Here is a 23,172-nt window from a genome sequence, read left to right on the forward strand (position 1 = left end):
AGTTCCAAAGCTTGGGTTCCATGCAATTGAAAGCACGGCCGCCTTGATATTCTCCCATTAGGGAAAGGGGAGAGAGCACACTTGGGAAAGAGAGATGCAGAAGATGTAGCCAGAGGAACAGAGTAATATCTGCGGCTGGGGGTTTTGTCATGCTGGAGGAGATGATAGGCAGAGAGGGTGCATCTATGGATGGATTTCAAGACAAGGGCGAGGATTTTAATTTGCGGGTTTAAGAGAGTCCGAGCTAGTGTTGGCCTGTGAGGACAGGATGAAAGTGTAGAAGAGTGAGCCAGCATACTTAATTTTTTAAAATTCATTTACTGGATGTGGGCATCACTGGCTAGGCCAGCAATTATTGCCCATCCCTAATTTCCCCTTGAGAAGTTGGTGGTGAGCTGCCTTCTTGAACTGCTGCAGTCCCTCTATTGGCTCTGACATCGTGATCATGTTGTTGAAGTCCTGAACTCCAGAACTAGTTATCCTCCTGGCCAAGCTGTTATGACACAGCAGTTGGTAAAGGCTGAGTTGTTTAAATCGCAGAGGGAAACTTGAACAACTATCATAACCTATATTTTCAATTGGTATGTTTGAGATGCAGCTCTGAATTCAGAAATGAAATCACCATGCCTCAAGAGGTCAATTATATAAACTAAATTACATATTTATTTATTTAACAAGAAATTAAACGCATACACATGTCTACAAATTACTACCATAATAACTTTTAAACAAATCCCCAATTTAATTGCTTCCAGGTAAATCTTCACCAAGGCAACAACAACCCATAGACTTTGAACAGACACCAGGCAAAGCACATTTGACCGTACAAATTCAAAATAAGGTTCCTTTCAATTTGGTTCCTTTGCAGACACAGTTATAGGGCTTACAGGGTGCTTAGATCTTATATACCTCTGACCTGCACATAAAAAAATCCTTCCTGTTTAGACCTAGCCTTCCCCTTGAATGTAAATTCTCATTGTATCACTCGGTCTTTGAATTCCACCTCTTCTAACAATAAAACCCCTTTCATAGTACCAGCTTTATTAGTAATATAAACATATTGCTTGGTGTCTGCTCGCTAGGTGCAAGATTTTACTCCTTCCTTTTGAATGATTTATTCAACAAATGCAAATGTACTCTTTACCTTCTAGCCTTATGTTTATCTAATTAACATCTCAAACTACTATACATTAAAGCACCCAGACAACTGGCTTTAATCCAATTAAACCACACACAGACACAGACCCTACTACAAGTCCAATTTAGGCTTGGCCTAAATAGCCAAGTGGTTATGGTACTGGGTTTGTAACCCCAAGATCAAGAGTTCAAATCTCACAATGGCAAACTATGAAACAATGTAACTTCATCTGAAACAGATGGAAACGGGTTTGTACTCGAAAGAGTTACAAGTCCAATTTAAAAATAATTTCCAATAACATTATACATAGTAATATCTCTTTATGACAAAGCTGTTTCGATATGGCTATGATACTGTCATCTGCCTGAGGATGTATCTGGGCAATTTTCACAAAATTCTCCAGACTTAGCCCTAACCTGAGTGAGGTATTTACCGTCTGAGGCTCCTCATGCATCAGTAAAGTGGATAGCCTGATCAATAATAAATTCAAGTGGCTTCTATGCACCGGTAACCTGTTCAAAGATGTTTTCTCTTTTTCATAAGGTCAAGGGTTGGATTGTTCACTGATGATTCTGTAGCGTTCACCTTAATTCATAACTCCAACAATAGTAAACTACCCAAATTAGCCCACAGCAGGACATGAGCATCCAGACTTAGGCTGAAAAATGAGAGGTATCATTTATGCCATTTATTGTCAGGCACTGACCATCTTCAACAAGAAACAAAAATAGCTCAGATATCTCCTGCTGACCTTTCAAAAATACCACTGAATTTCCCAGCATCAACATCTTGGGTGGGTGGTGCCTCTGAAACTCGTTATTCTGTAACAAGTGTTTCACCATCTGATACCTCAAAATTTAATTATGTACAAAGTACAAATCAGGAGAGTGAATAGTGTACAATATTTCACTGGAGGGATGCAACCACAACACCAAGAAAGAGAAACACCATCCAGAATGGAGCAGTCCCTGACACTGGACCTGATATTCACACTCTCCACCACTTGGACATACTATCTACCGGATATGCTGCATCAAGCTTTGTTTCATAATCCGCACAAGCTTTTAACACTTTGAAGGACAAAGATAGTTAACACTTCATTGGAATACCATCACCCTCCAAGAAACAAACCGTTTTCATACTGATACTTTATCAGTATCAATATCCTGAAATTGCCTATGTAACACCATTGTAGAAGCATTACCACAAGCATTACAACAGTTCGCTGTTGTAATTCGCTGTTGCCTTCTTGAAGTAATTAAGGATGGCAACAAAGGCTGCCTTGCCAGTTTTACTGCATCCTGAGAGGGGAAAAAAATTGATCTTGTAATAAACATTCATCAAATTGGAAACAGAAAATGTGGGAAACTCCCAGCAGGTCAGGCAGCATCTGTGGACAGAGGACCAGAATTAATTTTTCAAGTAAATGACCTTTCATCAGAACTGAGGAAATTTAGAAATGCAACAAATTTTAAGGAGGTGACATGGGAGTGGGTGGAAAAAGAACAAAAGGGTAAGTCAGTGATAGGGTGGAAGACGGGAGACATTAAATGACAAAAGAGTTAGTGAGCCAGAGGCAAAGAGCGTGATAATGAGACAAGTAAAGAAACAAAACGTGTCAAGAGAAGATGTGAATGCAGGACAGTTGTTTCCTGAAAATGAAAACAGATTTCCAGCATCTGCAGTTTTTTGCTTTTGTATTCATAAAATTGGGTTTATTTATAATGCTGTCATGTGTTTAAATGGCCATCTTGATTATAAATAAAGCTTGGTTGAGTTATGTAATCTTTGAAGCTCAAGATGGATTGTCTCGTCTCTTTAAAACCCCCTACTTGGATTAAGCCTAATAACCAGCAATGGCATTGGATCTCTGGAACATAAGCAAGTATGTCACAAGATATCTTGCATATTCCTCTATCACAGTGAAAGCTATATTTTAAATATAGCTGATTAGAAAACTAACATTTAGGACTGGTAGAAGGCATCATCTAGTTGTTGAGGACAAATCCTTATATTTTCAATGGTATCTACTATGATTGGTTGCAAAAGGAGAAATGTGTTTGGTGATAAATGTTGCAAAATACACAAGGCAATGAAAGGAGCAATTGAACGTGTATGGTGAGACACATGAAACCTGCCAGTGTCTGTAGGTGTCAGTCATGCAATAGTTCATGCCAATTTCACGTGCTCCAACTGTATACATCAACTTATGACATTGGCATTGACATCTTGTGCCTTTGAGTGAAACATAATTGGTGTAAATTATTAATTTTCTTGCAATTAGATTTGCTTCATGAATATATAAACATTTCTGTATTTTTTTCTGTTTACCTTTTGAAGATTACAGATTTTCATTTGTATTTAATTGAAAGTTGCAAAGATTATCTGGCAGTATAACAGTGTAGCATGTCAAGAAACTAACATTGCACCAGAGAACAATACGTCACAGGTTCAAACGTGTTTATTTTTTGTCTACTTTGCCACTGTTGAATTTCAAAATACAAAGTATTAACACTTGAGGGCAATTTCAAATTATTCTTTCTAAAAGAATTTCTATGCTTTGTTTTAGGATTTAATCATCCGTTTGACTGATGACACAGATCCCTTCTTCTTGTATAATCTTACAATTGGTGAAGAAGATTTTCAAAGGCAGGTCATAAATTCTACAACCAATATTTGATAGAACAAATATAAACTAACTGAAACAAAAACAGAATTACCTGGAAAAACTCAGCAGGTCTGGCAGCATCGGCGGAGAAGAAAAGAGTTGACGTTTCGAGTCCTCGTGACCCTTCATGAGGACTCGAAACGTCAACTCTTTTCTTCTCCGCCGATGCTGCCAGACCTGCTGAGTTTTTCCAGGTAATTCTGTTTTTGTTTTGGATTTCCAGCATCCGCAGTTTTTTGTTTTTATAAACTAACTGAGTCTGTTTTTGAGTTTCGTGGTTTGTGAAGGTTCAGTTAGAAGCAATCCAAGAAGCATCTTTTAACTTCACGAGTATTGATATCTTTGTTACTTGTAACTATTTATTCCTGTTCTGAAATTTTGCAAGGAAATAATCAAGAAAGGCACAAATATTAATTGAAAATTAATCAATAAATAGCAAAACCTGATAAATATTAAACAACCTTTAATTATTAAAATACATCTAAATCCTAATTATTTAATGATTATTGGTAATGAAAACAAAAAATCCCAGAAAAATGAGTGATACCTGATATATGCTTAGAAAATACCAGTTGCAAGAGCATGTAACAGTTTTGTGTCACGTGATGAGACTAACTGGAGAAAAAGAAAACAAACTTGAGAATAGTAGGAAGTTACCTCAACCTGAATTTCCACAGGAGTTGAAATCTTAAATGACCAGGGAAATGCAGGAAATTGGCATCACGTCAAAGAAGAGTGTAAAATTATTTTGACAGTTTCTCTCCTATACTAAGAAATATTTTTCATTTTATAAACAATAGCCTGCTACTTGCTGCTACAAAGTTCAGATTCATGTACCAAGTTCATTTCGGTAAAATATTGCAAACTTCGTCAGATATGAGATGGAACAAGGAATAATTTAAAAAAAAACACAAGTTTAAAAATGCTGTGGTTCAGTTTGCATTCTGAGTGACTTTTTTTAAAAATTTACCTAATCAGATTCACACATTTTTTATTTGTACTAGCTTATGTCAATTGCTGTTTCAGCTGAGTCTTTTTTAAAATTTGTTAAGCTGTAAGTGAAGGGAATACCTGGCTTTATTTGGGGCATCAAATGTTAAACTACAATAATAATTGTCTTCTAACTCTATTGCAAATTAAATTAAGGGTCATTTGAAAGTGGTGGTTATTTTATAAATTTCAGTTTGACATCTCACGCACATTAATATTTCACAAGTTTAAGATAATGGCCCAGCTTTTGGGTCAAGGGATGGCACTTGTTCAGCATATTCCAACAGCTGCCCAGATTTTTTTGTGGGCTTTCAAGCATAGATTTGCTCTCATTGGAAGTCTGATACAAGGCGTGCCCTGTACAGGGAATCTGTGGCATCTATAAGCAGGGCAAGCCACAGCAAGTCTCTTCAACCAATTGGTTTGTAGAGTCATACAAACCGTAAACAAGGAATTATAAATTAGCTTTAAATCTTGTAGAAAAATATAGATTGAGAATGGAAGATGATATTAACGGAGAGAGATAAAAGAAAGTCTTTATAAGTTAATAAATAAGGAATGAGACTCCACATTTGTCATATTAAGTGATCAGATCCAGAGACATTGTTTGACAGTAATTGTGACGGATCGTGCTATTGAAAATTCATTTACACCTGAATGCACCAGCCTTAAACCTTTCTGGCATGTTTAATTGATAAATACTGCAACTTCACATCCTGGTGTTGATAAAGTCCATCGATGAGATTTTGTTCATAACGCAGTCTGTGGAGGAGCAGGATAAGTCAGATGGCAACTTTAGGATTTCTGAACTTACCTGCACATGTGGACTCTGGAATCTATACCTAGCACAAAGGAAGATGGTTGTGGTTGTTGGAGGTCAGTCATCTCAGCTCATTGCAGGAGTTCCCCAGGATAGTGTTCCCAGCCCAACCATCTTTAGCTGCTTCATCAATAAACTTCCTTCCATCATAAGGTCAGAAGTAGGCATGTTTGCTGATGATTGCACAATGTTCAGCACCATTCGCGACTCTTCAGATACTAAAGCAGTACATGTCCAAATGCAGCAAGACCTGGACAATGTCCAGGCTTCGGCTGATAAGCGACAAGTAACATTCATGCCTCACAAATGCCAGGCAATGACCATCTCCAAGAAGAGAGAATCTAACCATCGTCCCTTGCCATTCAATGGCATTACCATTGCTGAATGCCCCACTATCAACATCCTGGAAGTTACCATTGACCAGAAACTGAACTGGACTAGCCATATAAACACTGTGGCTACAAAAGCAGGTCAGAGGCTAGGAATCGTATGATGAGTAACTCACCTCCTTTCTCCCCAAAGCCTGTCCACCATCAAAAAGGCAAAAGTCAGGAGTTTGATGGAATGCTCCTTCTTGCCTGGATGAGTGCAGCACCCAACACTCAAGAAGCTTGATACCATCCAGGACAAAGCAGCCCACTTGATTGGCACCGCATCCATAAACCTTCATTCCCTCCACCATGGACATACGGTAGCATATACGTGATGGACTGCAGGAATTCATCAAGGTTCCTTAGACAGCCCCTTCCAAATCCACAATCACTACCCCCTAGAAGGACAAGAGCAGCAGATAGATGGGAACACTGCCACCTACAAGCTCCCCTCCAAGTCAGTCACCATCCTGACTTGGAAATATATCGCCATTCCTTCACTGTTACTGGGTCAAAATCCTGGAACTCCCTTTCTAACAGCACTGTGGGTGCACCTACACCACATGGACTGCAGCAGTTCAAGAAGGAAGCTCACCACCATCTTCTCGATGGGTAATAAATGCTGACCCAGCCGTGAAGCCCCCACATCCCGTAAATGAATTTTAAAATCTACTGCCTGATTTGATCCATAATAATGACTGCTGGTTGCCTCACCCTTGTTTCTGAAGCAAAATCTAGGTTATTACATGCATAATAGTTACAATTCTGGGGCCTTGAGTTGTCTTGGGCGTTATCTGGCAATCACTGGTGAGAAGGAACTTCACGGCACTTAAAAGTAGGTAGCAACCTTAGTAAATAGTTTCATGGGAAATAATAAGCAGCATCTGTTCCAGTTCTAGAGGCAAGCTTCAGTATATTTTGTAGTTTTGTTTCAGTGATTCTTTCTACTTGCTAGAAGGATAGATTTAAGTGTGGAAGCTGCTATATATGAACTGCCCTTTATTCCTCTAACTTCCATTTGTTCTTGACAACATTGAGGGAGGTTGAGAATCACATGAAATAATAGTTTGTGCAATCTCAACTTAATCCAGTTTTGTGGGTCCATTATAGCTAAACTTGCATAGAACCTTGGCTAAGTCAACTTACTGTGTTCCATGCTGGCCTCCATATTACAAAAAGGATCTAAAGACACTGGATAAGGTGTAAAAAAAAAAAAAAATTATAAAGATGGTACTAGAACCGAGAGGTTATAACTATTGGGAAAGACTAAACAAAACAGGATTCCTCTTCTAGAGAAAAAAAGACCATCTTAAAGACTTCTCTGAGGCTATGAAAGGTTTGTTAGGGTGGATATAGAGATGTTTCCACTTTGGGATTCCAAAACTAGGAGTCAAAATATAAGATTCTCACCAATAAAGCCAATAAAAATTATTTAAGACATTTTTTACTCAAATTGGTAAGAATATGGAACTCGCTACTACATGGAGTAGTTGAGGCATATAGCACAGGCGCATCTAAGAGGCAGCTAGATAAGTACTTGAGGGAGAAAGCAAACGGAATGTTATACTGATAAGGTGTGTTATGAAATCCATTTTTTCTGTGTCCCCATGTGCTAAGTTAGCAGACTGTGGAGATTATAAGATTTAAAGTACAGGATGTTCCACTGCTTGTTACATTTGGCCCTGCCTTGTAACATGGGCGGATCCCTCTTAGAGTGTTGTGATAGGTCACCAGATCCGTTCAAGGGTCAATGAACAGTCAGTTTGGGTCAGTCAGTTTTAGTCTGAAGAGGAGTATCCCAGAGTGAGGAGCAAGGGAGGGAGACAGGGAGAGATCCCAGAAGGAAGTCCCAGGTAAGGGACAAAGACGGGACAGAAACAGGCCCTAGTTAAGTTAAGAAAAAGACAGGAGGAGAGAAACAGGCTCCAAATAGAAAAAGGGATGCAGGGAGCAGATTTTAAGCGAACTAGGCTTGGGAGAAGCCCTGGCAATCAAAGAGGGCTAAGATAAAGCCCTTAAGATGCAAGAAGACTGCCGAGGGTTGGTGACTCCATGCCGTGGGCCACTAGGGTCTAGGCACCCCTTTGGGACAGTAGTGTTCTGCTTGACACAGCCAAAGATCTGAAATTGTGCTGGTAGTTTGATGTGTAAATGGACTCAGGAACACAGGAGAAACAGAATCTCAGAAGGAGAGATCAAAACCCTGTAAGGCTGGTCATCATTGAAGCCATCCAAGTTGGAGTGACGTTTGGAGGGAATTCCAAAGCAAGATCTTTGCATTTGGAGATTGGAAACCCTTGACAGAAAGCTGGAGTTTCAGTGAGATTGGTTGGCTCATAGTGTTACTGACCTCTGTGGGTTGTTGCGAAATTCATGGATTCTCTTTTGGTTGCATTTGGCATTTATCGTGTATTGTGATGTGTTTGAACACAGTTGGCTTGTTAATTCACATGTACCTCATACTAACTCTGAATGTTAGAGTATAACATAGATATTGCAAATTGTTTTGTCTTTCTGAACTTGCATAGTAAAGTTTTATTTTTGTTTGTTCAAAACCCATGGAATCTTGTAGCTTTCTTCACTTAGTAAATGTCTTGAATCACAAATATTATTGGTCCCTAACTGGATCTCTCCAACAACTTGGGGTCTGGCCAAAGATCATAACAGGTGAGATGGAGTGAAATGGGAAGAAGTTCGTGTGGAACATCTATATCTGTTCCTGGTGGGCCAAACGGTCTGGTTTTGTGTTTGCAATACTCTGCAACATAACATAAAGCTAACTATTTAATTTTACAGTTTAAAGAATCAGCAAGGACTGCTAGTAGAATTTTCTGCTTTTCCTCAGCGATTCATAGAGCTTTTGGACCAATGTATCCGGGAACAAAGCAAAGAAGTGCCAAGGTGGGTTTGTATATAGGTGCTTATTTGAACAGAAGTATGACTTTCTATTGATTTCACTTCTAGGAGTAGTTGCCTCCACTCTTGAATGTACAGTTTTGTGAAATAGTTGAATTTTTTTAACCTTGAATTGTAAAGATCGAGGGAGCTTCCTGCTGTACTAAATAACTACAACATTTCTGGTGTGACCCATAATTATGAATAGGATCTACAGAACTATTGGAGTTGAATCATTTGCCCTGTTATTTCCAGCATAGGGTGCACCACTGTAGTTGGGATTTCAATTTCTGATCAGGTTGTTCCTTCTTTATTCAAGTTTAGGTCAAGCAACGTCTTGATCTCAAAATTCTTATCCTTGTTTTCAAATCTCCTATAGCTTTGTCCCTCCCTATCTGTTGTCGTCATTTCCACTTGTTGTCATCTCCAGCCCCACAACCCTCCGAAATATCAGTGCTCCTCCAATTCTGGCTAATGGAGCACCCCCAGTTTTAATTTCTCTACTATTGGTGGTTGTGCTTTCAATTGCCTAGGCCCTAAGCTCTGGAATTCCTTCTCTACATCCCTCCATCTCACTTTCCTCCTTTTAGACACTCCTTGAAACCTGCCTCTTTGACCAAGTTTTTGGTCATCTGACCTAATACCTCCTTATGTGGCTCAGTGTCATATTTTAGTTTCATAATGCTCCTGTGAAGTGCCTTGAGACATTTTATTATGTTAAAGACACTATATAAATATAAGTTGTCATTTATTATCAGTTATAGCAAATTCCATGGTGGGGAGGGTGGGGAGAAATATCAAGTTTCATCAGTCCATTCATTTTTTCCACCTATCTACCACGAGGTAACCTAAAACTACAGTGTGCTTGCATACGAACAGGGGAGAGACCTCATCATGAGTGAGACATAGCCAGAGTGAGTGGGTTTTGGCAATTCGGTGCACAGTGGGAATTTGGTGCACAGGGGAAGAGGTGCTCTTTGCATTTTTTCTTTGCTATCCAACTTCTTAAATCTTCAGAGAGTGGTCTTGCCCTGTTGCAGCAGTAGAGGCTACAAGGGAAAGGAATGACGAGTAAGTAGTGGGTAAGGCTGGGTAAGTATTTACTACTTTTATCGTTTATAGTTTAAGGTCTTTTTGTGGTTTATAGTTTGTATATTCTGTAGAAATAAGGATCAGGAAAGAAGGGCCCTCGAGTAATTGATTTAAAAGGTTTAATTTAAAGGGATAAGTCATAGCAGAAGAGCTCGAAGCTGTGGTGTGCTTCTCGTGCTCCTTTTGGGAAGCTGGGATCATATCCAGTGCCCGGGACCAGCATGTGTGCAGGAAGTGTGTCCAGCTGCAGCTCCTGGAAGCTCGTGTTTCAGAGCTGGAACGGTGGCTGGGGACACTGTGGAGCATCCGCAAGTCTGAGAGCATCGTGGATAGCAAGTTTAGAAAGGTGGTCACACCACAGCTGAAGGAACTTGAAGGAAGGGAACGGGTGACCACCAGGCAGTCCAAGAGAAACAGGCAGGTAGTTCAGGAGTCCCTTGGGGTCCCCTTCGTAAATCGGTATTCCATTTTAGAGGCTGATGAGGGCGCTGGTTCCTCCAGGGAGGGTAGACAGAGCCAAACTTCTGGTACCACAAGCAGCCTGTCTGCACAGGAGTGGAGGAAGAGAGGGAGAGCAATAGTAATAGGGGATTCTATAGTCAGGAGAACAGATAGGTGCTACTGTGGCCATCAATGTGACTCCAGTATGGTGTGTTGCCTCCCTGGTGCCAGGGTCTGGGATGTCACTAAACTGCTGCTGGGCATCCTGAAGGGGGAGGGTGATACTAAATGAATACTTCTCATAAGTATTCACCAAAGAGAAGGATTTTGCGGTTGATTTGTCTAGGGAAGAGTGTGTAGATAGCCTGGATCATGTTGAGATCAAAAAAGAGGAGGTGTTAGGCGTCTTGAAGAATATTAACATTGATAGGTCCCCAAGGCCAGATGGGATCTACCCCAGAGTATTGAGGGAGGCAAGGGAGGAGATTGCTGGGACCTTGACAGAAATCCTTGTATCCTCACTGGCTACGAGTGAGGTCCCAGAGGACTGGAGAATGGCCAATGTTGTTCCATTGTTTAAGAAGGGTAGCACTGATAATCCAGGAAATTACAGGCCAGTGAGCCTTACGTCAGTGGTAGGGAAGTTATTGGAGAAGATTCTTCGTGACAGGATTTACTACCATTTGGAAGCAAATGGATGTATTAGTGAGAGGCAGCATGGTTTTGTGAAGGGGAGGTCGTGTCTCACTAACTTGATTGAGTTTTTCGAGGAAGTGACAAAGATGATCGACGATGGAAGGGCAGTGGATGTTATGTACGTGGATTTCAGTAAGGCCTTTGACAAGGTCCCTCATGGTAGACAGGTACAGAAGGTAAAGTCGCACGGGATCAGAGGTGAGCTGGCAAGATGGATACAGAATTGGCTTGGTCATTGAAGACAGAGGGTAGCAGTGGAAGGGTGCTTTTCTGAATGGAGAGCTGTGACTAGTGGGGTTCCGCAGGGATCAGTGCTGGGACCTTTGCTGTTTGTAGTATACATAAGTGATTTGGAGGAAAATGTAACTGGGCTAATTAGTAAGTTTTCAGACGACACTAAGGTTGGAGGAGTTGCAGATAATGAATAGGGTTGTCAAAGGATACAATGGGATATAGATCGGTTGGAGACTTGGGTGGAGAAATGGCAGATGGAGTTTAATCCAGACAAATGCAAAGTAATGCATTTTGGAAGGTCTAATACAGGCAGGAATTATACAGTAAATGGCAGAAAGAACCCTTAAGTGCATCAACAGACAGAATGATCTGGGTGTACAGGTCCACAGGTCACTGAAAGTGGCAACCCAGGTGAATAAGGTAGTCAGGAAGGCATATGGCATGCTTGCCTTCATTGGCAGGGGTATTGAGTATAAAAGCTGGGAAGTCATGCTGCAGCTGTATAGAAACTTGGTTAGGCCACACTTGGAATGTTGCGTGGATATGGAGGCATTGGAGAGGGTGCAGAGGAGGTTTACCAGGATGCTGTCTGGTGTGGAGGTTATTAGCTATGAGGAGAAGTTGGAGAAACTCGGATTGTTCTCACTAGAACGATGGAGAATGAGGGGCGACTTGATAGAAGTTTACAAAATTATAAGTGGCATGGACAGAGTAGATAGAAGCTTTTTCCCAGGGTGGAAGAGTCAATTACTAGGGGACATAGATTTAATGAGAGGAGAAAACTATAGAGGAGATGTGCGGGGCAAGTTTTTTATGCAGAGGGTAGTGAGTGTCTGGAATTCGCTGCCAGAGAGGTGGTGGAAGCAGGTACGATAGTGGTGTTTAAGAGGCAGCTTGACAAATACATGAATAGGATGGGAATAGAGGGATACGGACCCCAGAAGTGCAAAATGTTTTAGTTGACGGGCAATGTGATCAGCGCAGGCTTGGAAAGCCGAAGGGCCTGTTCCTATGCTGTACTTTTCTTTGTTCTTTGATAAGACAGAGGTCTTGCTACATGTTGGTACCAATGACATAGGTAGAAAGAGGGATGAGGTTTTGCATCAAGAATTCAGGGAGTTAGGCAGTAGACTAAAAAGCAAGACCTCTCTGGTTGTAATCTCTGGATTACTCCCAGTGCCACGTGATAGCGAGCTCAGAAATAAGAGAATAGTGCAGATGAATAAGTGGCTTAAGAATTGGTGCAGGAGGGAGGGTTTTAGATTCCTGGATCACTGGGACCGTTTCTGGGGAAGGTGGGACTTGTACAAGCGGGACGATCTATATCTGAACCAGAACGGAACTAACGTCTTTACGGACGGGTTTGTTAGTGCTATTGGGAGGAGTTTAAACTAATTCGGCAGGGGCAGAGGACACATCATAATACAGTAAAACAAGTCGGAGGGAGTACAACTGCATTAAGTATCAAAGGATTAAGACAAGGCTGGATGGCCTCTACTTTAATGTCAGGAGTATTACAGGTAAAACAGATGAGATAAGGGTGAGGATTGACACGTGGAATTGTAATATAGTAGCCATCACTACATGGTTGAGGGAGGGGCAGGATTGGCAGCTCAACATTCCAGGATATAGAATTTTCAGGCAAGACAGGGGAGGGGGTAAAAGTAGAGGAGGCACTGCATTATTAGTTAAGGAGTCAGTTATTGCAGTGAGGAGAGAAGATATCTTGGAGGGGGCATCGAATGAAGCTTTGTGGGTAGAGCTTAGGAATAAAAAAAGGGCAGCAACATTGTTAGTGGTTTATTATAGACCCCCAGGTAGTCAGCGGGAAACTGAGGAGCAAATATGTGCACAATTTGTGGGGGTGTGTAAAAACAATAACAACAGGGTAATTAAATTAGGTGATTTCAACTATCCCAACATTAATTGGGAGAGACATAGTGTTAAGGGCTTGGATGGAGTGGATTTCTTGAAATGTGTACTGGAGAAATTTTTAGGTCAATATGTAGAGGGTCCAACAAGGGACAGTGCAGTACTGGATCTAATTCTGGGGAACGAAGCCAGACAGGTGGCTGAGGTGGTCGTGGGGGAGCATTTTAGTGATAGCGACCACAACGTTGTACAATTTAAGCTTGTTATGGACAAAGAAATCGACAAGTTGCAAAAAAATGTTTTGGATTGGGGGAGAGCAGATTTTAGTAAAATAAGGCAGGATCTGGCCAAGGTAGACTGGGAACAGCTACTTGTGGGGAAATCTACAGACGAGCAGTGGGAGGCATTCAAAAAGGAAATGGGGAGGGTACAGGCTCAACATGTTCCCTCTAGGGTGATGGGAAGGTGTAACAAGCCCAGAGAACCATGGATGACTAGAATTATACAGGATACGATGAGAAGGAAAAGAAAGGCTTTTAGCAGGTACAAGGGAAGCAAATCAGCAGAGGCATTAGTGGAGTATAGAAAGTGCAGGGTGGAGCTTAAGAAAAAAAATAGGAGAGCAAAGGGGGTATATGAGAAAGCTCTGGCTGGTAAAAGTAGGGAAAATCCCAAGATATTCTAAGTATTTCAATGGGAAGGGGATAACCAGGGAAAGAGTAGGGCCCATTAGGGACCAAGGGGGCAATTTATGGGTGGAGCCAGAGGACATCGGTAGAGTGTTGAATAAATACTTCACATCCGTCTTCACCCAAGAGAATGAGGATGAAGGTATCGAACTTTGGGAGAGAGAAAATGAGGTTCTTGAGCAATTTGATGTAGGGAGTGACAAGGTATTGGAGGTGTTGGCAGTCTTAAAAGTGAACAAATCTCCAGGTCCGGATGATTCGTGTCCCAGACTGCTGAGGGAGGCAAGGGGGGAGATCACAGGGGCTCTGACCCAAATTTTTAATTCCTCTCTGGCCACAGGGGAACTGCCAGAGGACTGGAGAACAGCTAATGTGGTTCCGCTATCTAAGAAGGGTTGTAGAGATAAGCCAGGGAACTACAGGCCAGTGAGTCTCACATCAGTGGTAGAGAAACTATTGGAGAAAATCCTGAAGGAGAGAATCTATCTCCACTTGAAGAGGCAAGGTTTGATCAGGGATAGTCAGCATGGCTTTGTCAGAGGGAGGTCATGCCTAACAAATTTGATTGACTTTTTTGAGGAGGTGACCAGGTGTGTATTTGAGGATAATGCTGTTAATGTCGTTTATATGGATTTCAGCAAAGCCTTTTGACAAGGTCCCACATGGGAGACTTATAAAGAAGGCAAATGCACATGGGATACAGAGTAATTTGATAAGGTAGATTCAAAATTGGCTTAGTTGCAGGAGACAGAGGGTGATGACAGTAGGATGCTTTAGTGACTGGAAGCCAGTGTCCAATGGTGTACCACAGGGATCTGTGCTCTGTCCCCTATTATTCATCATTTATATAAATGACATAGATGACTATGTGGAGGGTAGGATCAGTAAATTTGCAGATGACACAAAGATTGGCCGGGTGGTTAACAGTGAGGTTGAGTGTCTTGGGCTACAGGAAGATATAGACAGGATGGTCAAATGGTCAGATAAGTGGCAGATGGAATTTAACCCTAAAAAGTGTGAGTTGATACACTTTGGAAGGAGTAATTTGACAAGGAAGTATTCAATGAATGGCATGACACTAGGAAGTTCTGAGGAACAAAGGGACCTTGGCGTGCGTGTCCAGAGATTTCTGAAGGCGGAGGGGCATGTTAGTGGGGTGGCGAAAAAGGCATATGGGACACTTGCCTTTATCAATCGAGGCATAGATTACAAAAGTAGGGAGGTCATGTTGGAGTTGTTTAGAACCTTGGTGAGGCCACAGCTGGAGTACTGTGTGCAGTTCCGGTCACTGCATAATAGGAAGGATGTGATTGCACTGGAGGGGGTGCAGAGGAGCTTCACCAGGACGTTGCCTGGGATGAAACATTTAAGTTATGAGGAGAGGTTGGATAGACCTGGATTGTTTTCGTTGGAGCAGAGAAGACTGAGGGGCGACCTGATCGAGGTGTACAAGATAATGAGGGGCATGGACAGGGTGAATAGGGAGCAGATGTTCCCCTAAGTTGAAGGGTCAGTCACAAGGGGACATAAGTTCAAGGTGAGGGGCAGGAGGTTTAGGGGCATTTGAGGAAAAAATTTTTTACCCAGAGGGTGGTGACGGTTTGGAATGCGCTGTCTGGGAGGGTGCTGGAGGCGGGTTGCCTCACATCCTTTAAAAAGTACCTGGATGAGTACTTGGCACGTCATAACATTTAAGGCTATGGGCCAAGTGCTGGCAAATGGAATTAGGTAGGTTGGTCAGGTGATTCTCACGTGTCGGTGCAGGCTCGAAGAGCCTCTTCTGCACTGCATGATTGTGTGATTTTTGTGAAAACTTGAATTACTAGAGCTTTACCTTAAATTTTGGTTCCTAGCAGTAAAGAGTTCCATCTTGCTTCGTCATCTTTTCCAGTCTCAGTCACAATTAGGGGCATATGAAACTTAAGTATCCAGTGACATTTGGTCAATGCATTATCTAGACTGAAATAATGCTCGATTGGGATTAATCACTGAAAAGGCAGCCTTGAGTGATGAATTTCTTTGCAACTCTCTGCTGTTGGAGTCTATAATTGTGAAAGAACTCAATTTAGTAAGGTCTTCATCTGTGCGGATGAAGATGCATAGTACTAGAAGACTACAGGAACAGAAATGAGATACAAAATACATGCAACACCTTTCCAGAAAATTGCATATGTGAAATGCATTGTAAAACAAATTCCTACTTTGTTCAAATTAAACCAAGGCCTCATCTTTCCCCCCTCAGTGGACATCAAAGATCCCATGGTAAAAGACCAGAGAAGTGTTCTCCCTATCCTAGTCAATACTTACCCCTCAGCCGACATCACTTCAACAGATTATCTGGTCATTGATCTCACTGCTGTTTGTGGGACCTTGCTGTGCACAAATTGTTGTAAGGCGGCAAAAAAGTAGCAAACAGTGACTAGACATCAGAAAACCTTAATTGGCGATAAAGTGTTTTGGGGCATCCTGAGGTTGAAAAAGGCACTATATAAATTAAAGTTTGTTTTTTTTCTAATTGTCTTCTAAAAATTCCTGATTTTAAAATGCTTTCTCTTGTTGATTTTTCCATAGGTTTATGCTTCAGTTGGTAACTCAGTATCCAGCATTGGACCGCATACCTGCAAGCTTAGATATAATAGAAACCAATCCATTCAAGCACCTCATCCACCTCTCCTTAAAGCTGCTTCCTGGAAATGATAGTGATGTCAAGAAATATTTGGCTATCTGTCTTCAAAATGTGAAGGTTAGTTTCTAATGCCCATTTCTTATGGGAGTATTAGATATATACTTAAATTTATTCTTGTTAATTACTATGGTACCGTTTCTCTAGGCTATGTTGTAATAATCTGATGTGAATTTATTACTGTAGATAATTTTCTCTTGCTATATTGTTTGTAACAAAGGGTAAACATGCTTTATTTCTATTTCAGTCAAAGTTTCTTTTCTCATTAATGTTTAATTTTATTGAAAAGTTTAGCATTTCATTAGTCAAATATTAATCTAACAACTAAACTTAGCAAAATTCTGACAACCCAGTTACATGCAGATGACAAAGCAAAGAACAATAAAGAATGTTATAGTCTAATTTGACATCAAATTGACCTACACCTAGAAAAAATGATCTGGCCAGTACTTGCAACCACAGCTGACTACCACTTTTCTTGCATAGCAACGCTCCTGTATGATCTTGGAAACTAAGCAAATTTAGGTTTGGTTGTTGCTTGGATGGGAGACAACCTGGGAATAGACTTTGTCAACTGCCACAGTGCTCCATGTCCAATGTGTTTTCCTTGGAAGCTAAACACAGCTGGCCTGGTTATTACTTGGGTGAGAGACCACCTCAAAATACAATGCACTTCAGGATTTCAAAATTTCCAACCCTGTTTTTTTCTCTCACTGCTACTGTTCTACAAGTGGATCATTTTAATTGACCTGGCATCACTGATGTCATTTTTGCTCTCCTACCCCTATCTCTGTACCTGAGCTATCCAATTTACCGCGTATGAAATGGAGTATATTGCAGAGAAACAAGTGTTCAGTTAATTCTCTTTTTTTTGATAGCTGGCTGCTGATCCAGTCCTATTTTATTGGAGGGATCAAAGTAGAATTATTTCCACAGCCATACCATTTCACATCAAACTCAGCTATTCTGAGTGATCTCTGACTAAAATAGTAAGATCATTTAGCAGGAGTGAGAAGAACCCACCTGGGGAGAAAGTAAGATAAAAGATCTGTGTACAAGGTTGCTTAATTCAAATGTCAATACTAACTTTAATGATGTCTTGCTTAATATGAGAAAATGACATCCTTCTTAAAGTGTTTTTAAATGATATTTAAAGTGCAGTGCTATGAGTAATACTGACCATTAACTTAGCAAATTGCAATTAAGAAACCCTTGAATAAGCAAACTAGCTAATTTAAACAGTTATTTCTTTTTTCAGATAGAAAATACTTCACTACAGGAAAGGTTGCACAGAACAGAAGAAGACCTAACAAAAAGACTAAGCATCACTCAACAGGTTCATAAATAAAAATCTTGATTAAAAATAATGGCAGCATGAACTGTAACACACATTGCTATGCGTCAGAAGAGTGAAGATTAGTTACCCTACTCCTCAATGGAGCTGTCCTACAATTTTCATCTTGAGAAAAAAGTCAGAGAGTGGGATGAATTTTGCCAGCCTGCCTGAGGCAGGCTAATGGCAGGGGGTGCGGGTGCAGTAAAATCAGGGACAGCCATGCCACATAGACACTCCAACTTTGTCCCAGCATCAGTGAATTTTACCAATAGTGGGCCCAACTTTGGACAGTGTTCCTGCCACAGGGAGGCGGGAAGCAAATTCAGATATTCAAATGCTCTATTAAGGGCCATCGGCATTTTGCTGACAGCGGATCGACCCCAGCTGAATGCAGGTGGCTTGCCAGCAGCAGCCCGGGGTGGTGGGGGAGGTTTTTTTAATTCAAAGAAGGGGTCGTGGACAGGGAAGACAGCCCCAGTGATTACCTCAGAGGGTTTCTCCTTCATATAATTTTTCAAATTTTTCAAAAAAAATTTTGGCCTACCTAGTGTAGGCTTCAGGGACCCTGCCTTCCTCAGCAGGTGCCAGCCCTCTGGGGCTAGTGAGTGGGTGGCCATCCTGAACAGGACAGCAAACCCAGCAGCAGTTTTTTCATGAGCTACCACCCGTAAAATTAAGAGGGGGTAATCCCATCAGCCAACTGTGCATATAGCTGACATTCATTTCCGGCTGATGTCAGCATTCCAACCTTATTGGAATAATTTTGCCGCTATTGTCTTTACCAGTGTTATGCTTCAGAACCTCTTGTTGGTCAATCAAGGGATATGATGGAATTCGATTAAGAGTAGACTTTTAATTGCAGGTGCACATGTGGAGCTTTGCCCTCCCCTTTTTTTGCAGAAATGTGGACAGACAGTGAAAGCACAGAGTAAACTGACCAACTCCTCTGTGGCTGAGGCTCAATATATGCCCCCTTGATTTTCAAACTGTTGACCACCCCATTCTCACCATTGTATCTCCTCAAGCCCATCTCCATGGCATCACTCTTGTGGATTCCTTCTTACTTTCTCAATATGTATCCTCAAATGATTTCTTTTTGTCCATGTGGTCACCTCTGCTGTGCCATAGGGTTCCATGTTTGGTTTCCTCTTAGTAGTCATGCAACCACGCAGTGATAATAATTGCGAGAAACTGCTTGGCTTCCACATGTATACCATTAGAACCAAATTCTACCTCTCTGCTACGAATTTTAACTGGTACAGCATTACCTGACTGCCTGCCTGACAACAAGTCCTTGGTGAGTTTTAACTTCCAATAGTCTATTATTGATTAAACAAAAATTTTGATTTAGTTCTCTGGTTCTGATTCCATCAGCCTCCTTGGATATTTACTGAAATGGAACTGGTGGTGTAAAATCTCTACTTCCTATTTGACCCTGAGCTGAGTTTTCAGTGCCACAGCTGGTCAATTACCAAATAAAATATTTGGTAATATTCATTGGATCTGGAAGCATCTGTAGAGAGAGAAACAGTTAACATTTCAGGTCTATGACCTTTCATCAGAACTACAAAAATTTAGAAACATTGTAGAATTATGAACAAGTGAAAGAGGCAAGAATGGGAAAAAGAACAGAAGGGAAGGTTTGTGACAAGGTAGATGGCAGAAGAAATGACATAAGGTTTTGTGATGCAAGGCCAGAGAGTGATAATGGGACAAGTAAAGAAACAAAAGATGTATCTACAGGAGATATGAATGGCAAGATCCTGAATAACTGCCGTCCAAAAGCGAAGAAAAGGAAATGAGGGAGGAGTGGAGGGTGGGGGACAGCAAAGAAAAAGGGAAAAAATGGGGGCAGGGTTATGATCTAAAATCACTAAACTCGGTGTTGAGTTGGGATGGCTGTAAAGTGCCCAGTGAAAGAATGAGGTGCTGTTCCTCAAGCTTGCGTTGAGCTTCATTGGTTTGCTGCAGGAAGCTGAGGACAGAAAGATCAGAGTGGGAGCAAGGGGGATATTTAGAATGAAAGGTGACATGAAGCTTGGGGTCATACTTGCAGACTGAACAGAAGTGTTCCGCAAGGTGGTGAGCAAGCCTGCGTTTGGTCCTCCCAAGGTAGAGGGGAATCACATTGTGAGCAGCAATTACAGCTTTGTGAAGTTGTCACATAACTTTCCTAAGTCCCTGTATTATAGTCATATAGATATAAGGGCCTATATTCTATTAGCCTTTTAGTTTTTATTTTGTACCTGTCCATGACATCTTAATGTATATACATATTCCCCCAGTTCTCTTTGTACCTCCATTTTTTTCTAGCCTTTTGCCATTTGAAAAATACCCTGATCGATCCCTTTTAGGTCCTAAATGGGTGATCTCACATTGCCTGCATTGAAATTCATTTGCCACAGTTTTGCCAATTCACTTAATATATTGATATCTTTTGTCTGCTTTTTTATGTTTCCATCTACATTGCTCACAATGCTGCCTGTCTTTGTCCCGTTGGCAAACTTCGTTATTTGCTCTCTCTCTCATCATCAAGGTCATTAATAAGTACAGTGAATAGGCCCAACACACATCTCTGTGGAAGACCACTAGTCACATCCTGCCAATTTACAGTACTTGCCCATCATACTTTCTTTCTCCTATCTTTCAGCCAATTTCCTAACCAGGTCAATAATTTTCCTTCAGTTCCATGAGTTTTAGCTTTAGTTAACTCGTCTCTTATGAGGAACCCGATCAAATGAAATCTGGAAGTCCTAATAAATAACATTCTTAGCCGTTTCCCTGCCCATTACTTTAGTCAACTCTCAAAAAATGAAATCAGAGAAACTGTCAGGAGGCATTGATCTGCGTCTTCATTAGTTCTAACACTTTTATCCCAATTACCCCAATCTTTGCAAAGGTCCTTTGGCCTCTCTTGTCTGAAAATTGACTTTAAGGGTCTGGTCCCCACCTTCAAATCTCTCCAGAACTACACCCCTCCTACATTCACCATTTCCTCCAACAACAACAGCTTGTATTTACATTGAGCCTTTAACACAACCCCAAGGGGCTTCCCACAAGGGTTGTGAAACAAAATTTGACACCAAGCCACATATTAGGACAGATGACCGAAGCTTAGTCATAAGGGTAGGCCTTAAGGAGCATTTTAAAAGAGGAAAGAGAGGCAGAGATTTGATGGAGCAGTTAAAATCAGGGATTCACAAAAGATCATAATTAGAGGAGCATAGATATCTTGGAGGGTTATAGGGTTTAACCGAGAGCCAGTATAAATCGACATGACCCTGGGTGATGGCAACACAGAATTTAATGTAACTTAGGACATGGGCAGCAGAGTTTTGAATGACCTCAAGTTTATATGGGAGGCAGGCCAGTCTTGTATCAGGATGGTCAAGTCGAGAGATGATAACGCCATGGATGAGGGTTTCATTAACAGATAAGCTGAGGTAGGGGCAGAGTCAAGCAAAGTTACCAAGGTAGAAATAAGTTGTCTTGATGTGGATATGTGGTCCTAAGTTCATCTAGGGATGAAATGTGACATCAAGGTTGCAAGTGTTCTGGTTCAGCCTCAGACATTTGCCAGGAAGAGGGTGAAGTCAGTGGCTAGAGAATGGAGTTTGTCACGGGCACTGCAGACAATGGGCAGAATTTTTAGCCCGGTGTGCAGGCACGCGCCCAACCCCCTCGAGCATAAAATAGTGCATGATGACGTTGAGCGAGTGTCCTGACTTCATCCCACGCGCGCAGAAGTCAAAAGTGGCACCTGCCGCCAAGTAAGTGGGTAATTAAGCCCATTGAAGTTCCAATTGTCCCCGATTTTTTTGTGGTCCATCCAACCTTACGGTTGACGGATGGGCGAATCTGCCAGACAGACTTTGCGTTTTTGATGAAACCTCATCCAAGGGTGGGATGGAGTTTCCATTATTAAATTTTTTAAAAATGTATGGATAGAATTTTCACCATATATATGTTCAAGTGACTGAGTCTGATGCGATTTCTTTCAGATTTTAAAATCTTTATTTATTGCTTTTAAATTCTTCAGCTCCCTGAGGCAGCTCTCTGCCTTCAGGGAGCTTTAATGCCACTCGCCCACGCTTATGTCAGTGCCCGCCCTCCACCCACCCCTACCCCAGCAGCACTGAGTATTTCAGCGGTGTTTCACGCTGGCTGTCCGTTAATTGGCGGTCTGTTCCCTGGCCTCTCGGGCCCACCAATCACACTCACACGCCGACCTAAAAATCCTGCCCAATAACTTTGTTCATCTTAATATTTAGTTGGAGGAAATGTAATGGGTATCGGAAGAGCAGCATGATAATTTAGAGACAGTGAAAGTGTTAAGAGATGGTAAGGTATAGCTGGCCATTGTCAGTGGAAACTGCTGTGTTTTTGGATAATGTTGCTGAAGGACATTACGTAGATGAGAAATGGTTGGGGCATGGGTAGATGCTTGGCTGATACCAGAGATTACATTGCAGAAGCAGGAAGGGAAGTCATTGCAGGTGATTCTTTGGTTCTGATTAGAGAGACAAGAATAGAACCAGGTGAGAGCAGTCCCATTTAGCTGGACGACAGTGGAGAGGGGCTGGAGGAGAATGATGTGGTCAACTGTGTCAAATTCTGTCGACAGGTTGAGAATCACAGTGCAGAAGAGGCCCTTCAGCCCATCGAGTCTGCACCTACACGTGAGAAATACCCGACCTACCTACCTACCTAACCCCATTTACCAGCACTTGGCCCATAGCCTTGAATGTTATGACATGCCAAGTGCTCATCCAGGTACTTTTTAAAGGATGTGAGGCAACCTGTCTCCACCACCCTCCCAGGCAGTGCATTCCAGACCGTCACCACCCTCTGGTTAAAAAAAATTTGTCCTCACATCCCTCCTAAACCTCCTGCCCCTCACCTTGAACTTATGCTCCCTTGTGACTGACCTTTCAACTAAGGGGAACAGCTGCTCTCTATTCACCCTGTCCATGCTCCTCATAACCTTGCACACCTCAATCAAGTCACCCCTCAGTCTTCTCTGCTCCATTGAAAACAACCCAAGTCTGTCCAACCTCTCTTCATAACTTAAATGTTTCATCCCAGGCAACATCCTGGTGAATCTCCTCTGCACCTCCTCCAATGCAATCACATCCTTCCTATAATGTGGCGACCAGAACTGCGCACAGTACTCCAGCTGTGGCCTCACTAAGGTTCTATACAACTCCAACATGACCTCCCTACTTTTGTAATCAATGCCTCGATTGA

General features: G+C 41.6%; 1 protein-coding gene across 3 annotated transcripts in view; it reads left to right on the forward strand.

Moving 5' to 3' along the window:
• The window catches only part of LOC121277440 (spindle assembly abnormal protein 6 homolog), an 86,743-nt gene that overhangs the window by 27,927 nt on the left and 35,644 nt on the right, over positions 1-23,172 (forward strand). Inside the window, exons 3-6 of one of the 3 annotated variants that reach the window (XM_041186911.1) lie at positions 3,708-3,791; positions 8,833-8,888; positions 16,478-16,649; positions 17,848-17,925. In XM_041186911.1, the coding sequence (XP_041042845.1) occupies positions 3,708-3,791; positions 8,833-8,888; positions 16,478-16,649; positions 17,848-17,925 (390 nt within the window). Of the gene's footprint in view, positions 1-3,707; positions 3,792-8,783; positions 8,889-16,477; positions 16,650-17,847; positions 17,926-23,172 lie in introns of all 3 variants that reach the window. The other 2 variants (XM_041186910.1, XM_041186912.1) reach the window with 2 other exon arrangements.

This window comes from Carcharodon carcharias, chromosome 4 (assembly GCF_017639515.1).
Source record: "Carcharodon carcharias isolate sCarCar2 chromosome 4, sCarCar2.pri, whole genome shotgun sequence".
Taxonomy (NCBI): domain Eukaryota; kingdom Metazoa; phylum Chordata; class Chondrichthyes; order Lamniformes; family Lamnidae; genus Carcharodon; species Carcharodon carcharias.